The sequence below is a fragment of the Crinia signifera genome, chromosome 6 (genome assembly GCF_055691185.1).
Source record: "Crinia signifera chromosome 6, ASM5569118v1, whole genome shotgun sequence".
Taxonomy (NCBI): domain Eukaryota; kingdom Metazoa; phylum Chordata; class Amphibia; order Anura; family Myobatrachidae; genus Crinia; species Crinia signifera.
This window is the reverse complement of record NC_139222.1, coordinates 176413949-176426744: the sequence shown is the minus strand read 5'-3', so window position 1 is coordinate 176426744 and position 12796 is coordinate 176413949. Positions and strand designations below refer to the sequence as shown.

Genomic DNA, 12796 nt, shown 5'->3' with positions numbered 1-12796 from the left:
GTAGTTCTGCGCCTCAACGCGTTTCACCTGTAAACAGGCTTTGTCTTTCACTAATTTGCATACAGCCCAACACTTGCTCTAAACCCCAATGTCTGAACTCACAGATCTTGGGGAAGCCTGTAGCAGGATTGGTCACCAGGAGACAAGACTTGCTGTACTAAGAGACATGGAGACTGTCAGCAGCTATTGGGAGCCTCCAGCAGCGTGCCAAGTATGTGTAAAATGGCCACTAGAACCGCATTTAGCGCTGAGGAAATGCCAGAGCATGCAGCTGCAGCCGGGGCCCCTGGTGCAAGCCGAACGCAGCTGTGTCCAGGTCCCCCCCCCCCCCCATAGCTACCACTATGCAGGCAGGTGGTGGCAGATGCTATCTGCCTGTCCTCAAATGAAAACTTGCTGCTTTCAACTAACTAAAACGTTTGCCCTAAGGAGCAACCCAAAGTGTGATCAGCTCCAGCAGGGGACTATCTAAGATTGCCTGGGAGGGAGAGTAGAAGGGGAGGAGTTGGCCAAACTCATTTAAATTTAAAGTACCCATGCTTCCTATAGTTGCCCTTCTATTCCCCACTGTAACTCCATTGACACCTATTGGGCGGAGGAGAAAAATAATTATAGGAGGAGGAAGAGGGATTGGGAACAATCATGTAAAAGCAGGGGGAACATTGAAATAAGAAGTTCAAGACTAAATTTCCACCTGGAACCTCTAAGAGTACTTGTAATATACTCCATCGAGTGGATGTGCCATACTTTTGCAATAATTTCAGCTAACGTTGGAGGGTTCTCCATCAAGTCACTATACAACATCTTGCCACAAGATCAAGATGAATAAACAATTTAAGTTGGAGGGAAGATGCTTCTGGCAAGGACAGTGATAAGAGAAAACATTTGTCAGTAAGAGGGAAATGTAGATATAGTACGGAGCTAGCTAGAGTCATGACTTCGTGCCACAGAGGAGCTAAATTTGGGCAATCCCACCAGCTATGAAGGAATGTACTGTCCATTTGTTTACATTGCCAACATAACAGGGTTGCCCCTTCTTTTTTTATATGTATTATTATTAACTGGGGAGCTGCAAATTTAAGGCCACATTAACGTTAGGCCTGGTTGAATTTGTTTCAAAAAGTGCTAGTAAATGAAATCTGTGAGTGTACAGTCATCCTAAAGGTAGCTGAGTTGACAGGCACAAGATATCTCATTCGCCTTCACCCAGTAAGAATCCATTAGTCTGGCACTGCACAAGAACTTCACAGCTCCAGGATTGTAAACTGGATGAAGTTTTAAGGATAAACTTTTCTGATATGTTTTACGACAATACAGTCAGACAGTTCTCCTCGCTGCGGGCCTTTGATGTCCATGTTAAGAGCTGTATTCCAACTTGTATAGATTTCTGGCAGAGCAAGAGGAGCACAGGCCAAATATACAATGTTGTTTATAAGAACTGACCCTCTCCACCACAGCTGTTACAGCTGCAAAGAAGGAGGAAAGGAAGGGGCGGGGAGTGCGTCAAATATTTCTAAGCCACTGATATAATGCCTTAACCCCTCTACTGCCAATAGTCACAAACACACATCAAGTGGAAGGTGCCACTACATACATATTCTAATTACATGAACAGTTTAATGTAAACCTATTTCGGTTTCTCTCATGAAAGTGGTCCAATCAACCTGTAATTTGTTGCGCCTTTCAGCCTGTTCTAATCTACTGACTCATTTGGTTTATTCCATTACATGTAAATAATATTTGAAATGTAAGCGACATAAAAGGATTTGTTCCCCCAATTGGAAGAAAATGAAACTCCAGAAGTTAATCAGTGCCAGATATGGTGCATCAAACTGGGATCATTTTCTCTGAGTTCTATGGGGACAGTGGATACACTGGTGTACAGACTGCAGGGGATGATGTTTTGACAATTTAGGCTACTTCCCTTCTATACCACCATTGGCTGTCAAGGGCTTCAGTAGGTTTGTAAATAAAATTCCAGGACAGGACCAGGAGCTCTGAACGGTACAGGAAGAAGCAATCAGTTTTGCATATGTTCAGATCAGAATTCTTCCTTAATCCCAGAGCTGGTGGGGTAAGAAATGCAACTACATAAGTAAACGTATACTTGCCTTTTAATCACATAAGGTCCCTGATTTAGGACCCAATGTAGATGTAAATCACGCTGCAAAGTACAGATGTTTAGAAATGACTATAAGCCCCTGAATGCTCCTTCCCATCCCCCTTTCTTCTTGAGTACTTGCAGAAGCATCACCTACAATGGTATTTATGGAAACACTTGACTCATTATGGAGAAAAAAACTACACTGATTTATCTGAGCTGCCATTATGTTGCACCACCTGTCCAATACTCATTAGAAGAAATCCAGATCAAGGTACTATTCAGCTGCTTTCCAGTTTTCAACCCATAGGATAATGGCTGAAATGTTTTTTTTTCCCTGCCTACTACATGATTCTGCTGGTACTCATATGGCCAGGGAATTCTTGGTTCCCCCGGGTTATTTATTTATGAGGCATTATTTTACTGAATCTTGTCTGACTGAATTACAATGAACCTTTCTCTCAAGAACTTTTCTTTCACTGACCCGAGCGTTAAAAACCACTGTGGGATCTGGAGCCTGAAGACCCATTTATCACAAATGAGGAGGAACCCCTATCCTTGAAGCTCAATGTGTCCTAAGTCACTACCAAACAAACCCAGCTGGACAATGGGCAACTCTTTCTTCAGGTTGTAGCTTTTCAGCCACCAAGTGAGAAATCGTTGCATCCTTTGACACAGTTGCACAGCTATTTAAATGGCTTAGATGGGGACACTACAGACAGTTGTTATGAACTTGTACTTATTTGTAAAACTGCATATACTTTAGAATGTAAGATCTCACGAGCAGGGCCCTCTCTCCTAGTGCTTTTCTTAGAATATATATAACCTCTTCAGTGTTCTGTCCCCTGATACAACGGTCTTTATTTACCATGTACTTGTCCTAACTTGCCTTGTACAGTAATTTGTTACTTTTTTGTTTATTTATGTATTGTTCCCTTGTAGTGCCATATAAATAAAGGATAATAATTATATTATATCTAGCAAAATAAAAGCATGAAAAAAAGCAATGACAAGAATGGTCTTTATTTTATATCCTTATAAGGCATCTACAGTATATACAGTATATTGCAGTGCAGCTGGTATGAGGTATAATATGGGATATATTGTGTGTTGCCTTGTGCAGTTGATTTAAAGTACAATTTATTATTAATCATGATGTTCCTATAGAAGTTTAAGGACCAGTGATGTGGGCTACTATGTAATTTAACTATTTTTATCAAAGTAAGAGCGAATAACTTTCCTTTTGCTAAGTACAGTAGGAGCAAGTTTCATCTTTGCTCCTTTGGCCATGGCTATTCTATTGTTCTCAGCTGCAATACGTATTGTATTGCAGCTGAGAACAATAGAATAGCCATGGCTGGCCATGACCAAAGGAGCAAAGATGAAACTTGCTCCTACTGTATATACAGATTTGCAGAAGTGAGGACATGTGCTGACAACTGTCATTTTGTTTTGCACCCTTAGAGACCGAGGGAAGAGCTGGCGGGTCAAGTAATGGTGAGAATCATTTAATTTAAAAATCAGTTTAATCTGGAATTTGTGGCAAATCGAAAGCCACCTGTACCAAGACATCCATGGAATGGTAAACTGAAAGTTGGCAATCAAACAAGAATTTCATGATTGTCACCCAGGATCTGCCATATTTTTGACCATCCTCATGCTGGAAGCCAAGTTGGAATGTAGGGATACAATTTGAATATACAGGGACAGAAAAAGGAAACCTGAGGGGACAATGTTGTCTGTTGCAGATTGTAAATGCTGGATACCTATTATGCTTGGCATACAGGGTCAGGTAAAATGCCAGGGTCCCGTGCATGCGGCAAGTGCATAGACACTTACCGATGCTAAGTGGGACAAGGAAAGAGGGAGGTACGTTAAATGCTAAATTCTGCAGGATGCCATTGCAAGAGAGATCCCCTGTCGGCCCTGCTGCAGGGTTGTTGGGGAATTTCACCAGTGACTTACATGAACCCCTTCAGATGTAGACGTGCTCATCATCATTGTAGTGCAGAATTGCCATGCTGCAATATCGCTGCTCAATGCATTTCTATGAGCCTCGGAAGCGCACATCCTATGCAATGGAATTGCACCAATTGCCACTGGACTCACATGTGGCAATTGGGGCAGCGATGAGCGTGGCCACATCTTTAGATCATGGGTACACACTGGATGATGTGCGCAATATGTCACTCAAATCAGCAGGTGTGTACTAAGCTTAATTTGTAAGTACATAAGCAAGAGGTCTGTAAACTCCTGTTCATTCTGTTAATAACTGAAAGCATTAACTCGGTCTTGAACCCATCCATCTAGATGCTTAGGGATCCCAGAGTAAAAATAGGATTGAAATGACTATTCGTTTTATACTCCACAAAGAATTGTGAATCATTTTTTATGTTACAGATGAAATCAGACACTAAAAGGCTTCCTTTACAACAACAGGTATCCAAACAAGAGATTACAGAGTCCTCTGAAACTCTGTGCAGGCTCTCAAGTTCAAAGCCAGTTGGTACCTTCTGAGTCTGAAATCCAAACCCTCAGGATCCCTATATCAATAGCTTTTTACCCCAAAAGCTCAGAGGAAGTGAGCTGTCAGATTACTGAATCTTGCTTCTATACTATCCCTCCGCTGCTTTAGAGACCCAAGCTGTTTCTGGCAGACTCCAAGATCGCTGCTGTATCCTCAGCCCTGGCAGCCAATTAAAAAAGCAAAACTCTATAACAGCCAATAATGGTAAATTTAGCAGAGAAGCTCTTATCTCTGCACATTTCCCTTGTGTGCATCCATAGAAGGAATGGGGAGTATTACTCATCATTGATAATGTATACACAGTATAATTTCTCACCTAGAAAATAAAAGTTCCACACTTTATTATGGAACTTATTTATATAACTGCTATAACATTATGGTCTAAAAACGAATCTCATCTCGCATCATACAGGTAACATTATGTGTAAACTTTATAATTCCTTTGTATTCTCTTATAAAGCACCATATATCATGATATATTAAAGTGGATTTCACTTACAATAATATTTACTTACTATATATACTGTCCACATAACCGCACTGCTCTTAAATCATAAAGTTACCTTCTTGGTTCTACGAGCACATCTTCTGGGGTCTTACCAGAGTGGTGGTAGAAATACATTACAAGGTGCAACAAATCAGGTTGCCACCATGTCTTCTACTCTACCATCTTAGGGAGTTTTTACTTAATTTTTACCAAAAATTCCACCTTGTACAACCACCCCAATTTCTCAAAAGTTGGAGGCAGACTTAGCTATATACCTTCCTCTCCCAGCATCGCTCCAGATTAAGTTTCTCCTTCTGAAATTTGTTTTCTTCTTCCTGAAAGAGAGCAGTTGCATTAGCTAAACCATTAATACCATAAATAATTACATTATTAAAAACCCAATAACAAATCATAATGATATTGAAGACATGGCTAGTCACCTAAAAGATTAGTTTCTTTAAGTATACAGCTCACAAAAATAGGGTGAAAGGAAGAAAATATAGAACAAAAAAACACTCTAAAAAGAATAATAACTAGTGTAGCAGAAGAATGGAAGGATACCACAGTTGTACAGGAAAAAAACAGGCTTAATAAAGGTATAAAAAAAACAGTATTTTTCCTCATTCAATCTGGAGAGACATTGCTACCATAAGGACAATAAACTCTTGCCCCTCATGAAAGGTGCGCAGAAACATGGCTAAATGTTACACCCAAAGCCAGCATTTTCAGAGGTGAAATCATGAAAATGAGATAACTGTGTGGGACCAAGTTGCTGTCTCACATAATTCCTTGGAAACACAACCCGAAATGTGCAGAAGTAAACCCCTTGTGTTCCTGGTCCCAATTCAGAACCTGTGGGAAAAAAAACTCTATGGGTGGAGGTACCCTGTGACCAAGGACCTGGCCTGTTTATCTCTTACCTTCTTGTAGTCCACAGATCTGAACAAGAAACTAGCAATCTGTAAACCACAAGAGACGTCCTCCACAGAAGCGATCGGTATGAAGGATTAAGTGCTCTGCCATTAGACAAAGGCCTGACTGCAACTTCTTGATCTGCTTGAAATCCTACTTGTCATCACAACCTGTTGTTGAAAGGTGTGTGAAGGACAGAATCTAGGTCCCTTGTTTGCACTTACTGGGACAGATACCACTCTAATTAGCTCTGCTAAGCCAGAGATTTGGCCCTATAAAAGGTTAAACTTGTACAAGATGCTCTGACTATTTACCCATGGCCCTGAAAGTTCACTTATATGTAAGGTTAAGCATAGTCTTGGGAATGCTCTCACATACCATTGTGTTCCAACTTTGGGGGTATTCAATCTAGGATCACGGCTGTCGATCCCTCCAGACAGGTGTGATCCTGGCCCGTTTGCATCTTGATCAACAGCAGATCGGCAGGCGGGATTAGATGTCCCGTCTGCCAATCGGTGCAAAGGGGGTGTGGCTGCAAAAACGCCCATGGATTGTTGATCTGCGCCCGGGATCGCGTCAATCCATGGCCGTTATCGGCAGAACGGGCCGTCAGCTTCTGAAATCAGGCTCGTTCTGCCGTGACCCCTCTTCAATGCTGTCGGTAAAGGCAGCATTGAATAGGGACCCTCTGCTATTTCCCCCGTCGGGAATAGCGGTGGCACATTGAAAAGAGACTACCATTGGAATTGTAAAAAAAGTAGCCTCAGAATGAAGCTCCACATGAACAGTCACCTGTGGTGTGCGTTCCTTATTTTTCATTTACTACATAGTAAAGGATGAACGAAAGGAAAAAGATGTGGTATAAGGAACAATGTTCTACCCCGCTGTAACCACTATTACTCCGACCAATTTTGAAAAATGGAACGAAGAAAAAAAATATATAAATATATATACATATTTATATATATATATATATATATATATATATACACATACACACAGAGTATATATATATATATATATATATATATATATATATATATATATATATATATATATATACAGATTCACAAAGCCTGCACTCGCACTTTCAACTATGGACAATTGGTGGGGTGCCTCAATGGAACACAGGTGTGACCTGTGTCCAAAAATAAAACCAAGGTCTTACTGTGAGGTAAGACAAAAGCACTCTCCACAATGTTATTATATGGGTAAAGAACAGGAAAAACACCTGATATACCAAAGCAACAATGTAAAACAAAATCCTTAGCTCCAACGTTTCGGTCACTAACCGTGACCTTTGTCAAGGAGTCTTTTAAAGTCCAGCAGCAATCAAAGGTGGTCGCCAGAATACATGTTGAGACAACAGGGTAATTTCCACAGGATCAGGTGTTTTTTCCTGTTCTTTACCCATATAATGACATTGTGGAGAGTGCTTTTGTCTTACCTCACAGTAAGACTTTGGTTATATATATATATGGTACTGCTTTCCTAGCACGGCGCCCACGATCTAGATTGTATGTGTGGGGCTGATATCTCAAGCATCTCATGCATCTTATGTGTTTGTGCGGCATAAGATGCTTGAGATGATGCAATCGACGTGATCGACGAGATTGACGAGATTTTTACATTGCAAGCATCTCATGCATCTTATGTGTGGTATAAGATGCATGAGATGATGCAATCGACGAGATTTTTACATTGGAATCAATGTAAAAAGGTCCCAAAACCCCAATTTTAATTGCTAACCCCCCCCTCATGGGTGAAATGGCCCCAACATTGTTAACGCCACCCCACTATTGACACCAATCCGAAGCGTGGCGAGCGCAGCGAACCCGCGAGGGGCGGTGGTACGCGTCCTCCGACCTTTTCATACCCCCACTATCCACGTCGACGTGGAGCTGATTTTATATACCGAGCCTGAAGCGTGGCGAGCGCAGCGAGCCCCGCGAGGGGACGCAGAATACATGTAAAGTAGCCAGCGTCCCCTCGTGCGGCTCGCTGCGCTCGCCACGCTTCGGGCTCGCCACTAGGTAAATGTTTGTGGAACCCTTTTGAGTCAGAAGTACTGTAGCGGGTAAAGGTAGCATTTGACTCCAGTAAAAAAATTTTAACGCGTTGTTCAATCGTTTTCAACCTATTTTTTTCATGGCTGATTCACACGAACGTGCTGCTATGAAGCTTTATTTCCTTATTTCTGATTTTTTTACATTCTATTATTTTTGGGGAGTGGGGACACACTGGCCCTTTGATGACATGCCTACATTCATTATCGGGGCTCAATGTGGCTCTGTACAACCTTTTAACTACCACAGAACCTGCAAACATGCCACCAAATGGAAATATCCACCTCCACCAGAGAGATAGCTGCCTATAAAAACAAAACATTAACCAAGAAAACAAAAACAAAATAGAATTGTACTATATAAACTGCTCTATACCTGCACAACCCTTAAACAAATTACTGACTCAGTGAGGGTTGGTTAGAGGAGGAGCTTTATACACATTAACTAATAAAACTAACATTTATTTCCCAAATGCTCCACCCTCAACACAACAGTGCGGGGCGGCGGGGGATCGCGTTAGAAACCCATAGGCTTCTATGGGGCATCGCCGTAACTCGGCGGGGGATGCTTAGAGCATCCCAAAATGCCGTAAAATCCCCGAAAACGTTTTTTTTTCCGCAATTTTAGTTTAGAGAATCTCCCCCCCTGTGAGCTGTGACTGCGAGGAGGCAGCACTGCTTACTGTCACAGAATGCAGAAAGCATTGAATACACCACTGTATGTTTTACGATACTACTTGCTGTCCACTGGCTATGAATTGTCAGTAACATTTTGTGTGATAAAATACCTTATGATGTAGGTATAAATCTCTATATGTGAATCAGGTGCAAAATTAAATTAATAAATATTAACAAACAAAGTATCTATATGGCGGCTCCCAATAGGATCACTGGCAGATCCCAATAAAGAAAAAGGACTGGTATTATTCAAGAATAATTGTAGAGAGCGCACTGAATAATATTAATTAATTAATAAATCTATTGAATCTATTCAATAGATTTATTAATTAATTAATATTATTTTGTAGTTGAATCTTTTTAATTGCTGTTTTAATAAATACTATCATGTGCTTAATTCAGTGCGCTCTCTACAATTATTCAGGTAGAAATCTCCCCAGCTTGGTCTTCAAAGAGATCAATGGGCATCAACTCACCCTTATATCGTGTTGCAACTGATGCTCCCGCTCTTTTCCTTGTTGCTTAACTCTGGAGAGTGTATCTTCAAGCTCTTCTATTAGTGCAGAGGCCTGTAGAGACCAGAGATGAGGTAATTGTATATTCTCAATATACTGACCTTTCATATTATTATATTTTTTTTGCATTTTACAGAGTTTATCTGGTGTCATTCTTAACAAAAATGACTTTGTTCTGTAAGAAATAATATTTTATGATCCTACTAAAAGAAAACAGAATTCCATTAGTGTGACAAAGTATTGCTTCTACCACTATATGTAAATGAAAGGGATAAGAAAATACACTCAGCTTTCCTCTAGTAAAGAAAGAAAGATGACTCGACATTGGGCATGATTCAGAGTTGTATGTATACCGGATGGTTTGCATAAAACGCCGATATTTAGAGATCTGCACATACACAGATTATGTACCTTGCATATGGGCAGATCTCAGTATGTAAGACTACAAGCAGTGCTCCCAAGCTGTAGCATGATTGATGTACTGTGGTTGTTTTGGTGTGGGCAACAGGGGCCATTTAGAAAAATGGGGGCATGATGTCTCTGTTTTAATAGACATGCCAAGGCCAAAAGATGCAGATTTTCTGTTTTCGCCAGTCATTCTGGGTAAGCTTAGGTTGCAATGGTGATATGACGCTGCATCTTGATACACCGCACTCGGATCTGTGGGTTTCTTCAGATACTTCCTGGGGCACTAGAACATCGCTGCAGCATCTTGCAAATAGAACTTACCTCTGAATCAAGCCCATTGTATAGTATACAAATGAGATGGAGAAGGCAGAGCCAACACACAGAGAGAAGACTGACTACACAACAGTTTCTTATATAGCGCAGCATATTCCTTTGCGCTTTACAAAGGGGACAGTGATACAACAAAACAGGGTATTTACAGACAGTCAAAATGTAGGAGGGCATGAAAACAAAGGTGGCCGCTGATACTATGTAAATAACTGGGAAGAGAAAGACCATGCAAAATATCAGTATCAGTGCAGTTTGAATAAATGGTTAAATCTGGTCACAGAAGGATAATATTTAAGTTCCATATGTTTCATCACTGCTAGTTGCACAGAACAATACACTACCAGGCACAGGCAAATCCTGTGCCTTGGCAATATGAACACCAGCCAGCCCTCTAGAATGACTGAGCCATCATTCTGCCGCCACAGTGCTTTCTACTCCGGAATTTTATCCCTGGAAACGAGACAGCTACCGGAAAACTCTGCCTACAGTCAGAACACATCTGTGACAGTTGATATATCACTCTCTAGACTCCCCCTAGGCTTTGCCTTGTCCGTGCTCATTCCTAATTTAAGGCCAATAGTAAGAATTCTCACCTGGAACATGCTAAAAAGCCCCAATTTATTACTAACACATTTGCAGATCCTGAGTGATAGAGAAGCACTAACTGTATCCAGGTTTTCTCACAAACCATTTTTCCCCAATTTACATGTGCAAAAGCCTAGCTGAATATAAAACAAAATCAGCTATAATCTGTTTACATAACCTTACAGTGATGTACAATAAGAAGATACAGAAAAATGGCATTATTGGTCTCCTGTCATGTTAACATAAAAGGCCAATGATCATCTATATATATGTCTTGTGTCTGTGTGTCAACAAAACACTGCCATCTGTTGGCAGCGAGTGAAACTACATCTCTGTCATAAGCTACCTTACTAGCTTTGAAGTATTTGCTTCGAGCGGGCTTACTAGTTACATATATTATAGGTTTCTGAATCCATCTCCTCACTCTCATGTACATGCACCAGGTTACTGGCAGGGGTTAAGATATATTAGATAAAAAAAAAAGTAGGCAAATCAGAAAGTACATGTAAACCCCACAAACCTCTCCTTAGGGTACATACCTTGGCTGCAGAGAGAGCATTCTGCTGAGTAATGAAGCTGATGTCAGAATCATACTTGCTCTGCAGTTTCTGAATCTGCTTTTCATAGTCCAGAATTAGGCTGTCTCTATCCTTCTGTAAAGAGGAGAATCTGGAAGAAACCGTATTAGATCATATTTACCCAATATGGCTATTTCTGAATCTCAATTATTAACAATTATATTAAAACTGAACATAAAAGTGGAAATACTTTCTATGAAAATTGCTCTGCACCCCTGCATACAGAGTACACTGTAACCCTGAGCAAAACGCAGAGGATCAGTGGCGGTTTTTACCTATGGGCTGCAGGGCTGCAGCTCCCCCAGGTAAAATCCGACCCTGTAGTGAAGCTAGATGCAGTCTGTGAGATTGCACTGGCTTCACTGTGACTGGCAGTAACTTCCAATTGGAAGTCCGACCTGCCAGTCACAAAGTCAGTCCTATTGGGAGGTGTTTCCTCCCTCCGGGACACCTTTGTGTGGGCTGCCGTGCAAAAACGGCAGATGCGCATGCGTAGTACCTATATAGGTACTGCACACGCTCTGGTCCCAGTGCCTGTAACTTACATTGTACAGGCGCCGGGACCAAGATTGCTTCTATGGGCTGTTGCCCAAGCAGCCCATAGAAGTTGGCTGCATGCACGGTACACGTGTGTACTGCGCATGCACCAGTCCCAGCGCCTGTCACTCATCACAGCACAGGCGCCGGGACCGGGACTGAAGAGGAGGCAGCAGCGGCGGCGACAATAAGCTACGAGCTGCCGCTGGAGAGGATGCTTTGCCATCTGCCCACCTTCCCATATTGTGCACAAAGGAGAGGCCCTAACTGTATGGAGTTTTTATATTATAACCATGCTTGCGTAGGTTTCCTACAGGTACCCAGAATCCAAAAATACATTGGGAGGTAATTGGCTCCAGACCAAAAAATGAACCAAAGCATGTATGTGTTTACATGTACATGTGTTTCAAGCAGACAATTGGTTCTTATCCACTGTCAAATTCTAGGACAATTCCATAAAAATATGGACAAAGAGCCTAAAACACAGGTACAAGATGTTGGCATTATTAATCAATTGAATTGTTCTAACTGCTAATAGAAGAAAATCAAAGACAGATAGAATAATTGATTGTTATGGTTAATATATTTAATTTTTATATACAGCAATGAAAATATGTGTTTGATTAAATTATCATATATTATTTATTTACAGGATCTTATCCAGCGCAGCATATTCCTTTGAACTTTACAATTGGAAACAGTGATAAAACAAACTGGGTAGTAACAAACCCACAGCGGTACTGTAGGAGGGCCTTATCTCTCTTCATGATAAGGTTCAATTAAAAAAAGTGCAACAGTAAAGTTGATAAATTCCAGCAGTGACAATTGTCTTTTGCATTGCTGTGGCGTTGTTTGGCTGTCCCAGATGCCGTCTTGAAAAAGGACTATTACTGGTCCGAAACGTTAACTGCTTGACCTATCACATTGGTGATGTATTAAATACAATAAATTGTCACTGCTGGAATTTTGGAGTGTGCACGCTTGGTTGATTTCTATGGATCAGCCCCCGGAACTATATTCTGGTACACTAGTGGTACTTTAAGTGGAGCACCCCACTGATGTTGTCCTGATTT

General features: G+C 41.1%; 1 protein-coding gene across 5 annotated transcripts in view; it reads right to left on the bottom strand.

Annotated features, from left to right (window-relative positions):
* Nucleotides 1-12796, bottom strand: part of CEP112 (centrosomal protein 112) — a 404486-nt gene that overhangs the window by 287060 nt on the left and 104630 nt on the right. For all 5 annotated transcript variants that reach the window (XR_014444546.1, XM_083148204.1, XM_083148203.1 and 2 more), the window contains exons 14-16: nt 11148-11277; nt 9247-9339; nt 5391-5450 (exon numbers count right to left, since the gene is read on the bottom strand). Coding sequence is in view for 4 of the 5 variants with exons in the window: in XM_083148204.1 (XP_083004330.1) it covers nt 5391-5450; nt 9247-9339; nt 11148-11277 (283 nt within the window). In the remaining variant the exon portion in view is untranslated. The remainder of the gene's footprint in view (nt 1-5390; nt 5451-9246; nt 9340-11147; nt 11278-12796) is intronic.